Source organism: Orbicella franksi, chromosome 12 (genome assembly GCF_964199315.1).
Source record: "Orbicella franksi chromosome 12, jaOrbFran1.1, whole genome shotgun sequence".
Classification (NCBI taxonomy): domain Eukaryota; kingdom Metazoa; phylum Cnidaria; class Anthozoa; order Scleractinia; family Merulinidae; genus Orbicella; species Orbicella franksi.
The window spans coordinates 4910487-4928958 of NC_138156.1; the positions used below are offsets into that span (position 1 = coordinate 4910487).

Here is an 18472-nt window from a genome sequence, read left to right on the forward strand (position 1 = left end):
CGGAGATACTCCTTGATTCGCGCAGGGGTGTGTATCACGAAATTTTGGTCTCAGGGTGTTGAGTACGAAACGCCAGTGACGTCCAGCTATATTTCAGGATTGCACTCGAAGATATGGCTGGTTTGCAGTGTCACGCCAATAAAAATCGTCACCATTCACTAAATTAAGTCAAGAAGCTGGGATATGAAAGATGATTGATATATAAACAACTTCGCCAAGATTTGGGTCTGCGCGGTTTTTCATTCGCGCGTTCGGAAAAGTGTTTCACTCAAATTTATAGAGCTTTCTATGGAGTCGCCACGTTTTGTGCCTCTTAGAGGGACACAAACATGGCGGCCGTAAAGTAACAGAAACATCTCTCATCGAGTTTTGCCACTGAAACGAGAAGTTATTATTACTCTAGAATTCCGACACATTGACATTAATACTTCTTCTAGGACAAAACCTGTTTAGTTAGCAAGAACTTGAGCAATAACTCATCTTTTGCAGGGATCTAGGGGGAGGTGCAGGCGTGCGCCACCCCCCTGCGATGAAGCCTTCTTCTTCGTATGTCGGTTTTAGAATCTGTTTACCTCACCAGCAAGTTACAGCATTCCCGGGTGGTGCACCCCTCCTAAGAAAAATTCTGGATCCGCCCCTGTTTTGACTTAAGCCGGAGCCTTATCGAGCCGCCATTTTAATGTCACGCAACGCACAAACTTGGAAATTCAGGCGTAATGAGGAACCCGGTCGTCACATTATTAGAGGGTCTAACATCTGATGAAACTAAAACTTCAGAAGGATTCGTAATTTCGTATTTTGGAAAACGATGATGTCACATGAAAACCGGCAATAGCAAAAAAAAAAAATTTTGTCATGTTTAGGGGTCAGATCTGAAGCTCCAGTCACGCCCAAATTGATCTCCTTTAGGGTTTAGTAGTTCAAATATTTCAACGAGCATCCCCGATCTTTTTTACATAGGAGCACCTCCATAGTTCCCGGGATCAAAAGGATCAATTAGGCCATAATACAGGGTAGCCTGAGTTGTCAGTCGCCTGACATTTCGCGGAACCAAACGATCAAAATGTAGGCATAGCTGTTTTGCCTCTTCCATGGATGCTTTCATGTCACGTGGTTACACTGCGTAGAAACCAAAGTATGCCGTCACGCAATCCATTGCCTCATAAAATGGCGTTCAAGATCATTTTCTGGTCCTGTTTGTTGGCTGTACTTGCATACTTAACCTATCAAGAGCTTACAGTTGTCACGGACAGCTACTCGATGCAAATCGAAATACCTGCAAAGCGGTCTGATGTCTTTCGCGTGTTGGCTGATCCCGAATTGTTTCCGCTGAAGATACATCCATTGTGGTAGGTCACACGAGCAAGTGAACTCGATAATTCCAGGGTGCAGGATTGACAGTTTAAGTAATTAAAGCGCTGTTGAAAAACCTTAACCTCTCACCTTCTTTGTATCATGAAGGGATTCAACGAGGATTTTTCGTCCATAAATCGCCGGGAAAAATCTTAAGTTGTCATCAGGCAAAAATTTAAAATTCTAAAATTCCATCTGAAGATTTAGTCTCATCAGATCTAAGATCCTCTAAGAACTTGACGTTCTACAGTGTTTCAGTTCGACATTCTTCTTCGTTTAGTAACATGGAGCACGTTTGAATTTCCAAACTTTGCATTGCTAGCCCCGCTGACGCGCTTACATTGGCAAGTTTGGCTTCCCATATTTTCGTGACTTTGAAAAGGATTCTCATGAAACTTTGCATATGTACAAAATTCGGCATGGTAAATTGATCTATGGAGGTTTTTTTGGTTTATTTGAGAAATACGAAAAAATGCTGATAGTCTGTGACCTCTGTTAAAAGGTCCACTGTTCTCAGTTACATTGCATTAGGGACCATAATTTTTTGCAGGTCAGAGCACGGGGGGGGGGGGGGGGGAAGGTGTTGAGCAATTTTCTGGGGCATTCAATTTTTTTCTCATCTTTAGGTTGTGTATGATTATAATAGACCTAGGCAAAGCTGCCAGGAATTACAGCGTTTGTATGGGAATCCAATGGCAAATAACTTTGTGCAAAATCGAATTTTACACAATTCGTGAATCATAATGTTCAAAATACTAAGTTTGAAGGATGTAGCTTGGCTAGAAGATGCTCAGTTAATTTTTCTAATTTTCCATACATTTGTCTGTAAATTTGGCTGAGTAGAAGTGGAGTCGCGAAAAAAAAAAATTATATCTAAAACTTCACTATATTGGTCCCAACCTTCTTTCATTCTTAACCTACTGCAGATCATAATAGACACGAGTGCAAGCTGTGGTGATTGTCTGTTGTCGCTTTTTTTTCAGAAATTTTATAAAGACAAATGAGGAGAGAGAGAGCTTTATTTTCCAGGCTAGTATTAAAAATTAATTCACTTTTTTGTTTTAATTTTAGTGTTGGTGTTAGCAATATTACCAGGTCTCCAGAACAAGAGGGCTCAAAGGCATTGCAGTTTATCAACCATGACAGGATTCCATTATTGCCACTCTTAAACATCAGCCTAAAGATTACTTTTCAAGTGAATTTGACAGTGATAGAGGAAAATGCTATCATCCAGAACAAAGCAAACCTCATTGGTGGAATTTTACAGCTTAAACAGCATTGGTATGTAGCTGATTCAAAGAATGGCAGTGGAGATGAAACATTATTAAAGCATCATTTTGAATTTACTACTGCTCGTATTTTATCAAGATTTATGAAGAGAATGTCGCTTGTTGGGCACAATAACATGTTGAAAAGTATCAGGCAATACTTTGTAGAAACATCACAGGGACCTAATGATAACATTAGTACATAGCATCAGGGATTCAACCACGTTATAAGTACTCTTTCGTGATGATCACAGGAAACTGGTACCAGTCAGGCTGCTGTAAGACTCAACATACCAGGAACATTTACAATGAGATGGCAACAAAACTACATTAATAATTGAAAGTTTACATCATGTAACATGAACTGTACTTCCTTAGTATCTCATGTAAGTTCTAATTTAAAATGATGGTCTCCCTCATGTTGTTGTAAAATTGCACTTGTATCACTAATGACATGTGTGGAATGAAGGCTGGTTTGTTTCTTTCACTCAGACAAGTCACATGCCTCAGTGCACCATTTCACTTTCATCTTGTGGTTCTACAATTCTTAAACATTCATCTGCAAACTCTGTGAAAATGGGGATTTGCATGGCCTGACTGAGAAGCTTCCCAGGGTCTTCTGAAGAATCAATTTCTCTGATCATTTCCCTTAAGTGTCTGTTGTGTAGCATGCTGTGTAATTCTTGTGAATGACCTGAGAAAGAAAAGAATCAAATTTCTTTAAATATCTGTCATAAAGTTTGGAGTTTTATGTATTTACTTATGACAAGGCCATGTACTTCTTGCTTGACTCAGTAAGTGAGGGCATAATCAATTATAACTTTTAATATTAGTAATAAACTCAATTATGTAATGTTGAACATATACCCAGCTTTTCAAGAATATTTCTGCTGATTCTGTCTTCATTGTCTGAATCGTCATCTGAACAACTGTCTGTAACTTCACCCTCCTCAGTTTCTAGAAAGTAATGAATAGTTGGTTTCAACTCCAGATGTAAATACCTACATAAATACAGTTAACTCATCATAGATTTGTGTGATTTAGTTGTGAGAAAAGCATTTATTTATATTTTTCAGCTTGAAAGCAATATTATTGTTTCATGACAAGTTGTCTGCTGCATGCATAGTTGTATAACTATTTGCCCCTGCTGTTAAAAATCTAATTTTATTGTTCTTATTGATAATTATAATATTTAGAGAATTAGTGGTGTGATCTCAGCTAATAAAATTATAGACCATGTTTTACCTTTTCCTTAGTTTAACCTGTTTGGGAAATGATTAGTGGAGTAATGATTAATACAATTCTCGATTAATCATGATTATGACTGATCGGTTCAATTTACGATTCTTTGATTTCATGTTTCATTTTTGGTTCGATTTTTTGCATACCTTTCCCAGAGTGCCCTCAGCGAGTTATTATATTGTGAAATCAGAATCCAGAACTCTTTAAAATGTGCGTTTTTGATTGACGAATAAAGACCGATTTTTAGCAAGACGTAAACTAAAGTATTGTTATAATAATTATTGTTTCATTAAAGTGATGGAAACAATTTGGAAACCTTCCACTGAGTGAGATATAGCTCTTGTCCTTCTCTCATTTTCCTCTTTTTCTTCTTTTCTTCTATTTGTTTCTTTTTCACACATGTCACCTACAATGGCACAATACAGACAAATCAGGGTTAAGTACAAGTATGGTGGGAAGTCAATATTCCTGGGCCACTATAGAGTAACCATGAAGGCCTGCTGTGGATCAACCAGTCAGATCATGTGTGCTAAAGGTATCCACCGTTTAGTATTGATTGATTCCCTCCATCGACCCTTGATCAACACTCAATTACCATCACACACCACGATAGACACAAGGGAGAGACTGGCTGGGCAAACAAACAAATCTTTATTGATGTCGTTCCGCTAAGGAAAAGAGACCCATGGGTAGGGTGGGCTGGGTCTTTCTTAACGCTACTGACACGCGATTGCTGACAAGCTGACAAACCGCACGCTATATATTACAATGTGGATGACCGCTGACAGGGTTACCATAGTAATTACTGTATTTGATCCAAGTACCAAAACCCTCAATTACCATCACACACCACGATAGACACAAGGGAGAGACTGGCTGGGCAAACAAACAAATCTTTATTGATGTCGTTCCGCTAAGGAAAAACGACCCCAAAGCCAGGAAAAGAAAGGTGGAGTTAATGTGTGTGTCGCAGTTTGGTGGTGATTGAATCGAGGATTTTGAACTTTTCGTCATTTGACATGGTTAGATACACTAAATAAGTATCGCTAAGCCAGTCGCCGTGCGACTTGATAAACTCGGTAGGAGCGCGATTATTGAAGGCGAACGAAGCACCCCCGCGACGAAAACTGTGGGACGAGTAACATGTTGGATCCAACCCTAAGCTGGAAACTGCTCTCCTAATGAAAGAGTTATAATGGTGTGCTAAAATCGGCTGGTACTGATTATTGATGTACACACCAAACAGGGGCGAAAATGGCTCTGCAGGGACGTGCTGAAGATAAGCACTTAAGGCTGAAACGGGACATAGCGGGGACCCGGGTATGAGTGGAAGCGGGATTTCGAGAATACGCTGATTAAATTGTAGGGTCTTCATGCGGGTGACCGAGAGGACAGCACCACGAGCAGAAAATTTAACACTAGAGCGCCTTAGAAAAAGGGGACTGTGATGAGAAAGATCGCCGAGCGTGCGCGGAACCAAATTAGATATCCATAAAAAAGGAGAAAAAGGCAACAAAAAAAAGCGCAGCCATGCAGGTATGGAAAACGTTGCCAGGGTCGAATTGGCGTGAGATTTGTAAAAGGATATCCACACTCATGGCGTGCTTGCGCGCGGTGAAATCGCCTAAAAGCCTTCTGACGGCCCGGTTTGCGAGACATGTGTCGTAATCGCCTATAAAGGCGCAACTATAACCTAAAGACTTATTGATATGCGAGAGAATGCTGAGGTAATTCCTAACCGACGAAAAAGACTTGAGTGACTGAGAGAGAAATGCGAGGTAGGCCAGGTATGTGGCCTTTGTAACAGGGAAAAAGGGAAATTTAAAATGAGAACAAAATAACTGAAAAGCGCGGAGATAAGTTCGCATTGTCCTCTTGGTTGAGTCTTGGAAGGCGAGCGTCAGGAGCTGAGACTGATATGACTGTAGCGCCAAGCAGTCGTCTGCCGAGAGAAAAAGAAACGAGAAAATGGCTTATAGAATTGTAAAGTGAAAAACGCTGTCGCTGAGTGCTATCTCGCAGAAATCTTGCTCTGCCAGTACAGAAGAAACTCAAGTCGCGAATTCCGATCCTAAATGGAGTCGGCTTAGGGCATCCGCAAAGGAATTAGCAGAGCCCTCAACATAGCGTGCGCGTAAATTAATGTTGTTAATGGCTAAACATAGCCAGAGCTCCCAAAGACAGTTCTGCATGAAAAGGTCTTTGGATCGCTGATTGTTAATAGCGTGGACAGTGGCCTCATTGTCGACCAAGAGTTCCAAAGTGAGCCCTTGAAGTTTGCTATGCCAGGTCTTCACGGCGACAACGACAGTTAGTAATTCCAGCTGATTGATGTGGAGACGCTGCTGCAAGATGTCGTCCGGAAACTTGCAGTGGAAAAATTCGTCGAAACAAACGGCTCCACAGCCGGTAAGGCAAGCGTCTGTAGCAAAAAGGTGAGGATTGGAGACGACAATGTCAGTTGGAATTACTGAGACACCATTGAAATGTTGCAAGAAAAACATCCACCATAGGAGATCAGATCGAACGTCATCTGGGATTTTAGTTCGTGACTTACAATTTAGTGGAGCGTGTTTTAAGGTGTTGATTAGGCGGCACATGAAAGCGCGTCCGGGGCGGACACACGAGGTCACGAAGGCCAACTTTCCGAGGAGCCGTTGCAAATCTTTCCTAGTGCAAGATGTTTTGGTAGACCACGACGAAAGCTCTTCTTGCAATTCTTGTAGGCGAAACTGAGGGACAGTTAAAACCATACTGGCTGTGTTGATCTGCACGCCGAGACAAGTCATTTCACAACTTGGTGGGGTGTCCTTTTCGGGTGATGCTTGTAATCCTAGCTCAGAAAAAAGTCTGTTCATGCATGTGAAGGCATGGTGAGAGGAAGTGGGTTGTGCGGCGCCGTAAAAATCATCGATGTAAACGTCAGCCATAATGCCATGATTATTTAAAATAAAAGCCGCTGCTTTCGTTGTGCGCTGGCAGGCAATAGTAGTGGAGCGCAGACCAAAAGGTAAAGTCGTATGAAAATAAAATAAGCCATCAATGCACATGCCAAGGAGATGATAATCAGCCGGATCCACAGGAATTTGGCGGTATGCCCGTTTGAGGTCTTTTTTGAAAACGTGGCAGCTGCGGCCGAGCTGGTTTACGAAACTGACGAGGCGATCTATTCCTGGTAGTTGTAATTTGTAAGGTTCGTTAAGAAAGCTGTCTGACGGAATGCAAGAATTAACCGAGGCATCCGGCGGAAAACTGAGATCATGTACAATCCGAGGCTCAGGCAAATCACGCTTGGGAACACACTGTAATGGTGAAATAACGCAATCCGTATTGAAAGGGTTGCAGTGATATGGCCCGCAGACTGAATGATAGGATAACTCCTTACAAATGTACGTGCTCAAGATGATTTGACCGTTTGCTCCGGCTGCCGAACCATGATTTTTTAACGTAGATTTTGGTAGAACTGTAGTATCACAGTTTATGGGCCAACCGAACTTTAGAAAATCTACAACTATCTTATCGTCGTATGCTTTAAGATAGGATTCCCATGCAGTCAAATTAAAATGCGATGAAACCGGTATTCACGCCCCTCTATAATTGGGAACTCCTCGGCCGTAGGCGCGAACTGCATCGGCCAAAGAGACAGGAACGTTTTGTCATTCAGACGCCTGTTTGGTGGTCTTCCCTCCAGTAGAAAGAGGGGGGATGGGGTATTTACGTTTCTTACAATGGAGCATGGGGTGTTCCGCACTGTCGCAAACACGGCAGCGGTGGTTTTCCTTGTAAATGGCTTGGGTAGCGTCGCAAGAACATTCCCCAGTGTAATTCCACGTCTCGCATGACTTGGTTTGCTTTGCTTTAGGTAGACAGTTGAAAGCTGAAGTAGGCGAGGTGGTACTCAGGGCTCTCAGATCTAAATGCGTAAAGAATGTTTGGGCACGCTCCCTTATTTTGTCGAAGTCGGACCATAACATACGCTTGCTTTGTACGGCATTATGTATGGACAAGTGAAAATTCCGGACACTGGCCCAGGTGTAAGTAGTCGCTTTGTCCATGAGCAACTGTAAATGGCTGAGCATGCTTGAACTGGAGAGCTCTGGCTGTGTTTTTAGGAACTCTAAATAACCACTAACGAACTCACTCATAGACAATTGATCGTACTCCAACATACCTTTACTGGAGAAAACGTACTGGTTTGGTAAGGTGGAGGATGCCTTCTGGCGCGTGTGAAGTGTATCCAAAGTTGGAAAACTGGCGATAGCCAGATTCAAGGGTGTGGAGGCTGCAAGAACATTCGTGAGCAGAAGATCAGAGCTTGCGTGATCTGGAGTAAGCTGTTGTTGGTTTGCATTCGGGGCCGTCAGCTTGGCCAATTCCAACTGTGTCTTGGTGATCTCGAGTTGTAGTTTAAGGTTGTCCTGCCGAGTACGCTCGAGTTCTATCTCGGAGGAGATTGCAGGCAACGTGATTCCCTCACTGGTTTTCGCGCTCGCTGATTTTTTGGATTTTTTCTTCGGTCGTGCCCCTTGAGCTGGAGGAGGGTTAACTTCTTGCTCTTCCATGAGACGAGTGAGATCATCAAGATTGTACTCGAAATCCTTAGCCATGGCCATCTTTTGGAGAGTTAGTCGCTGCGAAAGTCGGAGATATTATACGAGATTGACGAAACAGGCAACTAGAAGTCTTTCTTAACGCTACTGACACGCGATTGCTGACAAGCTGACAAACCGCACGCTATATATTACAATGCGGATGACCGCTGACAGGGTTACCATAGTAATTACTGTATTTGATCCAAGTACCAAAACCCTCAATCAACATCCTGATTGACACCACATTAACATCTCAATCGATGTTCAGTCGACACTACATGCAGATTGACACCTGATCAACATCTTTACCAACACTTCATTGACAGTTGGTAGTTCGCAGAGTGTCAACCAACTCATGTGTATTGATTGACACTCGATGGTGTGCCTGCGAAAATTTCTCGACTCTCGACTGACTGATGCCTTTAGTACACATTGTCTAATCTACCTTGAAATACCCTGGCTAACTGGGACCCTGGTGAAGCAGCTGGGAAATCATCCCATAAGTGGATATGAATGATAACAGAAACAGAGGAGAGAATGTCCACATACTACATGTATGTATGAGACAGAAAAGGTTGTGTAAGTGACAACCCAAGAAGCCAGTCAGATAATTTTGGGAGTGAAAGTCTGACCACAAGCTAGTGTGATATAAAGTAGCACCAACAAGTTTACTATACCGTCAGACGTCAAGAAGTTATCAAAAGAGCTATCATGGAAGCTTTGCATTGCTTTGCATTGCATTGCATCACTTCCTTTTGCAGGCCCAAACATCACTTACTAACTATTTTAAACCCAGGGATACCTTTTCTTACCTTTATGTGTCTTGAAACAGGAAAGAGAGCAACTATAAAATAGAGGAGACCATAATTAACCGAAGCTTAGTGTAAAGTAAACCTTGATGCCAGCCTCTAAGCTGACAGCTGGCTGCAGATGAGCGGCTTCAAAGAGACGATTCAATGTGGAATTTGGAAATTTAACACACTGATGTAGCACTTACTATTTCATTCTGCACGATGGACATTTGTACTTATGGCAGGCATCTTTACAGACTTCACAACTGTTTGGTTGCTGGTCTAATTCTTTCTTCATCATAGCAAAGTTTGAACGAGTTTGAGTTTGAACCACGTTGTTTTGAGAGTTGTACAACTTGTACCCAGACTTCCAAGTTTCTCCTTCTCGAAATTCCACAGAAGACTAAGTACTAAAGCACTTTCCCCCAACCAAGGCATACAAACATGGCGGCTTCGTCTGCGACTTCGTTGGACAAACCCGACGAAAAGAAAGCGGATCGCGACGCGTACTTGTCGCAGCTTGTAGCGCGATACAACTATTGTGTGTTGAGGCATCCGATATTGACAAAGAGTGTCACGAGGTATGTGAAGTTAGAATTTAGAATTTGCACAATTTTATATCTTATCAGTAAACTTACTTGCGGTCGAGGTCTGCGCACCCATGGAGCCTCGCTGAATGCAGAACATGGAGTATATCGATCGTGAAGGGTTCGTTGGGCGATGTAAGCGGGGATTAAACAGGTCTAATTCTGGAATATGATCTTGAAAATAATGGAATGGTTGTGCGATGTCTATTGTCTGTTTAACAAATAGATTCCATGTTGCCGTGCGTCTGTTCAGTAATAGATCACAGATGACGTCAAAATGTGGTAAGAACAAAAAAGTGGCACACGAGGCGATAGCCGAGTGTGTCACTGATGTTCTTACCACATTTTGACGTCTTCTGTGATCTATTACTGAACAGACGCACGGCAACATGGAATCTATTTGTTTTATATAATAACGGAACAAACTACTACAGATAAAGGTTTTTTCATTTCAAAATCTCTCAACATAACTCGAAAGCCGTCCTTTGCCCACTTTGGCGAACAAGAAAAAAGCCATTTGACGTAATCTGTTGTCTATACAAATTGAAGCAATCTCATTGGTTGCTATGCGTAACAAAGAATTGTGATTGGTCCAGGAAAATCACGCCACTGTCAAACTTGACTCCAGCGTCGCTTCTCGTGGAATGAAAACTTACAGCGAAAGGAGAATTGAACTGCGAAATCTACAAATCTTAAAGAAAATGCTGGATAAGTCAAGTCAGTTTTTGTCATCAGAGCAGCCCTGTGAGCCGAAAAGCTTGGATGTTGCCTTGAATATTGCAGGAGTTCAAAAACTACGCTCGGAAAAATTGCAGCTGCGGTCAACCTGGAGGCCATTCGATTCGAGTTTTGAATGAAAGGAGGGTTTAGTGATGGTGGAAATTTGTGTCCTCTGTGGTTGGTGATTCTCAAATCAGTTTGATATAGTGTCGGAGACACCTTCTAGCTGCGATACAGTTGACCGTGAGCTGTAGTGAGCTATACTTTGCTCGCTGTTGTGCCCTGAAACGGACTGGAACATTCGCATCAGAAAGCAAGGTTATGTAATTATTTTAACTGATTTTAAGAAGTGGTTTTGATGTTTTATTCCTGACAATCACTGTGTCAACAATTATTTTGAGACTGAGAAAAGTTCAATGTTTTAAATAAATTAATCTCATAAACATTTTGTTTATTGGGTTTGTTAAATTCGAGATAAAGCAATGGTTCTCGGCTTACCAAGACTAATTTTTAATTTGTGTTTGGTTTAGTCTCACTCGACTGCTGACTGAGACAGCTCAAGTATTTTTTCTGAGTCATTTTCTAAAACAGAAACGGCTTTATCTTTCTTCTTCCTGCTAGACTATGCTTCTGGTAGCTGTTCAATGCCTGGACAAGACTTTCTTGTACCTTATCTTTTGCCCAGTCATGTAAAATATTATCTAAATTCTCAAAACTTTCTGCCATTTTAAAACACAGGGGGAAAAACTTTGAAATGATGACGTCAATCATGCATCTGTCCTCTAATAGATCATAGGCGAGACCCAATCAAAATGCAAGAATAACTTGGGTTATTATATAAATAAATCTGGACCGGAGGAGCAAATAAAAATTCTACGGGACCGGGAGTGGGGACAGATGGCCACCTAGTAACAGGTGGTTGCGGGGGTGGAGTAGCTATCTGAGCGTTTTTGTACAAATGCTCCACATTATAAATAGCGTCATCTCTGAAGATTCCTCCTTTGGGACTCCTGATCCATGTCAATAATAAATATTTATTTTGAGCTGGGGACCAGTGGTGGATTGTCAATAAATTCCATACGCCTTCATATTTTATGTTGGAAGAAAATGTTTCATTGTGCAGTGACCTAAAGTTGATTTATTTTAACAGTGCCGTTACTGCAGGACTTGGTAACATTGTATCTCAAAAGATCGTCAAACGTGGAAAAGGTGAACTTGTCGACTACAGACCAGTGATAGCCTTTTCAACATTTGGGTAAGTATGAGCCATACAATACCATTCAAGGAAACTAAAATCAAATTAATTAGTTTAACAGCAGCTTTTAAATTTATTTGTAGTTGGGTTTACACAGTCATATGAGTGGAACATTAAAAGAAAACAATTAAATTTCCAAACTATACTGACCTGCTTGTGTAAAAAAATGAGTAAAAAGTAAAATAAAAGACAGTTATTCAGTAGCTTTCATACAGAATTTGGACCCAAGATTGAAACCCAACAATATGATTAATTTTTCAACTAACATGTGAAACTTTAGTAAAAGTTTGTGTTAGTTTTTCTGATATACTGTCAGTTTTGTGTCCTTTACCACAATTTGTTAGCAAATTTACATCTTTGGCTTTGCATCCTAAAAACTTTCAGAAAGCTGACAGTGGTTGTATGGTCTTTGTTTTCTTCACAGATTTTGTGTAACAGGTCCTTTGATCCACTATTTCTATGAGGTCCTAGATAAAATCATCCCCAGGCAAGTGTCATATTCCAAGGCCAAGAGATTACTTGTTGACCGTGGCGTGTTTAGTCCTCTCTTTCTGTTGTTGTTCTTCTACGTTGTTGCAATCCTCGAGGTGAGTAGTCTTGAGCATTATGAGTTTACTTTCAACATAGATCTACAGGTGCAAGTGAGTACTGTACTTGCACTTCATGTATGCCATCCTTGTCATGAATGTGACATGAGCAAAGCCACCTTGAAATAAAAGTTTGAGTGACTCTGAGGCTGTGACAACAGAGGTAAGCGTATCACTATCTAAGAAACCATTATCTGAGGCAGGGCTATGCTCTAGAAGCGCCTAACTTTTGCCTTTGGGTGACTGGAAAAACATACTTTTGTCATATATATAAGCTTATGCTGGGTACCCAGGATTTCATGCTTATAAAACCTTTGGGCTCATAATTTTTCTTAGACCACAGCTGTGTCAGAACTCAAAAGTATTTTTCACTGGATGAAATGGAGGAAAACTTTTTTTTTTTTTCGGTGATGATGATAATGTAGCATAAAAAGTGTATGTGAAGCTTAAAAAAGACATTTCATGAAAATGGTACTGTACACTGCACAACTAAAGTATTCTTTATTCACAGGGGAAGTCACATACGGAAGCAATTATGAAGATAAGACACACGTATTGGACTGCCCTGAAAATGAGTTGGAGAGTGTGGATTGTGTTTCAATATGTCAACCTCAACTATGTCCCCAGACAGGTAACTACAACTTACATCTTTTGAGTGCCAAAGTTGAAACCCAAAACAGTTTCATTTAAAGTGTGGTTACTACAGTGCCATCTGATGGCTGTTGTTTTTATTTTTTACAATTGAAAGTTTTGCTGTATGTTGGTGAAGTATGCTGTATACAGATTAGGAGTTGCTTTGATGCAGTATCAAGATTATTAATTAAATATATGTTATAAAAATAATATAAAATATATTATTTATCACCTATCTATCATAAGTTCGAAGCTATCATAAGGTACATGTATATATGTAATGTGTATAGAGAACCCACTGCTATACAGTGGAAGGCCTTTGTATGCATTGCAGGCCTATAACCCTGGTAGGAACATCACCTGGTGCCATAGGCATGTGATGTGTGTGCACATGAGTCATTGGGTGTAATCAACTAATTAAAATGTGTAGTTAGCCTTTGGACACATTGTAGGCCTATGATACAGTTAGTAGAATTGTCTCTACTCTACAAATTAAGGGATGAACCTTTTGTGAACAGTAAGAATTCTTTGTAATGAGTAGATATAATGATAAGCCCTTGGGTTACGAGCCAAAATGCAAAATAATGGTCTAGGAAGTAATAGTGCTATTATCATTCTTATCTAAAGAGCATTCAAACTTTATGATCCAGTCTTCTTTCTTTGCCTAAAAAAATCTAGCCTTTGATATTACTATGTTTTTTATTACAAATAACTTTTACAAGTCAGAAAGGCTAGCAACAGTTTATCGCCCAAAACCTGGCATTGATGAGCATAAAATTAAGGATACCAGATGTTGATTACTCTTGGTTTCATTTTGTGTTTACAGTACAGGGTACTCTGTGGAAACATGATGTCATTCCTGTGGAGCATTTACCTGGCAAGCAAGCGAGCATAGACAATTGAACACAAAAAGGAATTAATTAAAATTGCCTTGAACCTCATACATGCTTTATGGCAAAACATTTTTTGTTAGCAATTAATGTACAAGAGATTTCTTTAATAAATGAAATCACTTTTGGTATGATTACTCTAAGATTATCTATTTATCATTAAAGTAGACTAACGAGTAGCGGCAGAACTGTGCCAATGTTTTATATTTTAGAGACTGAGGTTTCTAATTCATAGAAGTGATGGCATTAGGTTTGAGGTTGTGTCTAGCCACTTGAATTTAAGTGTGATTATTAATAGACCTTGTATTACAATAGGTTATTAGACATTTTACAGGTATTATGACTGCATGTTTCTAAGAGTCTCGCAGTCAAATACAAATCAGAAGAATGAAAATGTGCAATGAAACTACATATTAAAAAGTGTAAAATTTTAGAGGTTTATTATCTTAAAGTAACATTTTCTTTCCCAAAAACTAAACGTTATGCTTTTTACAATTTGATTGAATCTAGTTTTCTTTTGCTAGTTGTTTTTGTCCTCAACAACAAAACATGTCAACTGTTAATTAAAAGTATGAATTGAATATTCCATCTTGTCTAACACAAAATTGTCAGTCACTTTTTGCTAGCTATTTTCAACTAGTCCAAGCATAATCCTTAGAGAAGATGACTTGTAACTTGTTCCAAAGTGATTCCTGAAAAATTATTGATCAGAAGTTAAGATGTCATTATTAAACCCCATGTTTGTATAAAATACTGTTTGTGTTTTGAGGTAAAGTGTGATTGTATTAGTTCCTTGACATTTGAATTGTAGGTTTTGACTGGATGTGGTGTGCATATTGAAGTTAGTGTACGCATTAAGTTTAATGTGGATGTTTGAGTGTAAAGATCTGCGGATGCCTAGTTTTCTGTAGGCTCGATTTGGGAGTTGTGTGGGGCAAGGAACATGGGATCACAAAACAGCTGGAAATCGAACTTAAGTTTTTTATTGATCTCAATTGTTGTGTGAACATCTAGTTTTGTGCAGGGCTGCCATTAGTTAAGATCCATAACCTGTATCACCTGTTGCGGCTTAAAACGCTTCATTAGTCCTTGATGTTACTCGCAGAATTGCTTGGTGTTGAAAGAATTCTCTCACAAAATGACAACTTTGTCACAGGTGTGAAGGACAAGGCTACGGGTGACTCAAAACTTAATGTCAGCTCTGTTATGTGAATGTCTAGTACATTATGCAGATGTTGAGATGTCTGAGTATTAACTTACCAGTGGTTTAAATGATGGAACAACAAGTACAGCTGATGCCGTTTATCAAAGCCTTTTTCTTTGGGTACCTGAGTGTGATATGAGTCATAAAACTCTTTGGAGAAGCCACCAAACATAGCGGCAATGGCTAAGTCAAATTCATGATGACCATAGTACGAGGCGGGATCAAATGCAACTGTAAATTAAAACAGAATGTTGACAAATACACAAAACAAAGTTAGACAATTCATGTTAACCGAGTAATAATAATTATTATTATTATATAATAACGATTATTAGTTTTCAATGAACAAAACACACACTTCAGACACAATTTTCAGTGCTCTCTCAAATACTGTTATAATCTTCTGTTCATTTGTAAATTGAGGATAAGCCTAAAACTACACTCCTTTTCGGACAACTCTGTTTATTTTGAACAGTGGGTTCACTCTGTAGTTCATTCAAGTTCTCTTAATTTGCAAAACATGTAAATGTAAGAAGATTAATACAGTCAGGAACTTTCTGTACTAAACCCTGCCATGTGTATATAATTATTTAGCAAAGTTTGAGAATAAAGTGTACTACCGGTACATTTTTTAAAGAAAATATTATTTTAATCATTATTCAACAAACTTGGACAATCATCCATTTCTGCTACATTTCCACTCCAAAGGTCTCCATGAAGAAGTGACGGCTTTATATCCATGCCTTTAAAAAACTCTGGAATTTTCAGCTGTAATCTTGACCAAAGTGATCTAGCCTCTGAATCCCCATACTTTTGCCATTACATATGTCAATAACCAAGAAGGCACAAATTATTAACATTTCTGTTCAGTTACATGGTAAAGTGGACTGTTGGGACCAGAAAGGTCCATACCCTCTTCCACAGATGTTTTTGGGGGTTTGAACCTCCCTGCCTCTCTGAAAATTCTTGTTTAACCACATACTTTCCTTTAACATTTTTGGGATTGAGATGCCAGCTCCCTCATCCACAGATGTTTTGGGGGTTTGAACCCCCCCCCCCCCCCCCTTTTGGAAATTCTTGTTTAATATTATACTTTCTTTAAAATTTGTAGGATTGAGACCCCAGCTCTCTTGGAATTTCAAATGACCTTCTAGTGGGGGTTTGGGGAGAGGTAAGGGGATTTGGCCAAAAATTGCTATAAATCTTCAGGTAATTCACTAGACAGTTTTCAAGAATCTTTCAAAAGCAGTGTATATGTTGTAGGTCAAAATGAAATTCAGGTTAAAATGAAATTCCTTTGTCTCTTAACCCTAATTCATGGATCATGAATAATTAGGGTTAGGAGATAATGGAGATTGAGAATCAAACTAGGTTAAAATCATTTAACCTGAATTTCATTTTGACCTTCAACACATACATGTATGCTTATTATCAACTACAAGAGGTTACTAACCTCCTTATCAATTAGGTCCATTTGATATTGTAATCGACATCTGGTGTAGAATGTCTACAAGAAACAGATCAAGATACTACATTATTATGTTCTAGTACTGATAAAATTACCAACAACCATGGAAAACAACTACATTCAAGATTATCTAGTGTAATAATGCATATTGAGCCCTCTGTACTCATTGCAGGCCTATGATAGTTAATTGTAAATTATCTAGCCCTCTGTGTCTTCTAGGCCTTGCTTTCAAGATGAATTTAAAAGAATGTTGCAGGACTTTGATGCAAGATTTAGTTACTATCAACAGCCCACTCATTCAGCTTGGAAGCCAGGTTTAAAGGACACAAACAAAGGAAATTAAATGAACATGTTTATTCATTAATCTTTTGTTTGTGTCATTTGAGTAGGCCTCCCTTTCAAGCTGAATTTTAATTTTGAATAATGAAAGAAGCCATTTGAGAGCTTTTTGTACATGCATTGTGGATAGGCATGATATGTAGATGTACGTATACCACAAATTCTCCAATCTGAGAAAGCATTGAATCTATGAAATTCAGTAAAACAACAACAAAAAAATGAGTTAGAAATACTATAATACTTCTAAGTGCCTGGCCACACTTACCACCCAATCATCACACCATTCATTATTCTGTGGAATGAAGCCACAACATGTTGTAACAGGGAAACCAAACTTTTCAACGGCAACAGGATCCTGACCCTTGCCAACCTTATTGCTCTCTGATGCATTCTTCTGTAATTTGTTGATGTTATCCGTATGTAGTCTGCAGAGAACATGTCAGAGAGGACAGAGCAAGTTATTGTGAGAAACTCCTGTTTACCCTCACGACAAGCGCCAAGTGCCACCCTTCTGTAAGTGCCAAACATAATCAATACATGTGATTGGTTTTTCAGTATTCTCTCATGCAGCACTTTACATGCTTTGAAAAAGAAAACAAAAGTTAGCACCACCTCAGCACACAACTAATCAGCTGCAAAACCTAAAGCAATCATGACTTGGTCTCATTATTGTAACTCATTATTGAATGACTAGTTCCTATTGTTTCCAATTGCTTTTGCTTGTTGATGTTCTTACAGAGATCTAGCTGGATAGCTCATTGGTACAGTGTATGTAGCTGTTGGCTGAATGCAAATTGTTCCTTACCTTCCAAGTGCTGTCCCCAGCTGTGATTGATATTTCCGTAAGCTCTTCATTTCAAGATGTTCTAAGACAAAAATTGCCCCACTTCCAGACGGATGGTCTAACAGCTAAAAAGTGTTCAAAATACAGTTAGTAATTAAAAAGTGCACTCCAGATAGGAAATTTATTATAATTTTTATTTTATCGTGGATCGGTAACAAGAAATTAAAAGGAATGGTACAAAGTTTTTAAATTTCTGTGAATAAATTCATACACACACTTACTGAAATCACAAAAAGCCGCACAATCGGAGAGCAAGCCTCAGTTAAGACTGTACTAGTTATTACATTTTTCAACAATTATAAGACTTGATTAAAGCAAACCTTGATTGGCTTCGGTACTCGCACAGTGTTAGTTCGACAAATGGCTTCTAGACTGTTAAATTCGCCCTCAAACATTTTCATAGCCTGAAAGACAAGCGCAAACAAAAATTAATCGAAAAGGAGATTCCCCTTGGCTGAGCGATAACAAAGTCACCGTCGGCATAAATACCCCTGATTTATCGTTCACTTTGACGAAAACCCTGCCGTGATCGGTGTCAAAACTCTTTCCCTCACTTATACAACCACCACCTGCAAACCCTAAACCTTGGCATTGTGTGGTTTGGAGCTCCTTCTTCAAAATTTCTTCAAGTTTCAGAGAATGCAAACCCTTCGCCATGTCTGAAACAACGATGATGATGGTCAGCGCATTTTGTAGTGC

General features: G+C 39.5%; 4 protein-coding genes across 4 annotated transcripts; 2 read left to right on the plus strand and 2 right to left on the minus strand.

Moving 5' to 3' along the window:
• Window positions 1-327: 327 nt before the first annotated feature.
• Window positions 328-2854, plus strand: LOC145462874 (uncharacterized). Its single transcript, XM_081446519.1, has 2 exons — window positions 328-1349; window positions 2425-2854. The coding sequence occupies exons 1-2, from the start codon at window positions 1096-1098 to the stop codon at window positions 2825-2827; spliced, it is 657 nt and encodes a 218-aa protein (XP_081302645.1). The 5' UTR covers window positions 328-1095; the 3' UTR covers window positions 2828-2854.
• Window positions 2855-2996: 142 nt separating this feature from the next.
• On the minus strand, window positions 2997-9610 carry LOC145462878 (zinc finger HIT domain-containing protein 3-like). Its single transcript, XM_081446521.1, has 5 exons — window positions 9453-9610; window positions 9268-9299; window positions 4180-4269; window positions 3489-3578; window positions 2997-3315 (listed from the first exon to the last, which is right to left on the minus strand). The coding sequence occupies exons 1-5, from the start codon at window positions 9545-9547 to the stop codon at window positions 3128-3130; spliced, it is 495 nt and encodes a 164-aa protein (XP_081302647.1). The 5' UTR covers window positions 9548-9610; the 3' UTR covers window positions 2997-3127.
• On the plus strand, window positions 9581-14459 carry LOC145462877 (peroxisomal membrane protein 2-like). The gene is made up of 5 exons (XM_081446520.1): window positions 9581-9827; window positions 11704-11808; window positions 12233-12395; window positions 12907-13026; window positions 13855-14459. Exons 1-5 carry the CDS (start codon window positions 9691-9693, stop codon window positions 13921-13923), a joined length of 594 nt encoding a protein of 197 aa, XP_081302646.1. The 5' UTR covers window positions 9581-9690; the 3' UTR covers window positions 13924-14459.
• An 81-nt stretch (window positions 14460-14540) lies between these two features.
• On the minus strand, window positions 14541-18461 carry LOC145462869 (ketosamine-3-kinase-like). The gene is made up of 8 exons (XM_081446513.1): window positions 18263-18461; window positions 18094-18177; window positions 17735-17838; window positions 17195-17354; window positions 16576-16629; window positions 15791-15932; window positions 15179-15353; window positions 14541-14610 (listed from the first exon to the last, which is right to left on the minus strand). The coding sequence occupies exons 1-8, from the start codon at window positions 18428-18430 to the stop codon at window positions 14541-14543; spliced, it is 957 nt and encodes a 318-aa protein (XP_081302639.1). The 5' UTR covers window positions 18431-18461.
• Window positions 18462-18472: the final 11 nt, after the last annotated feature.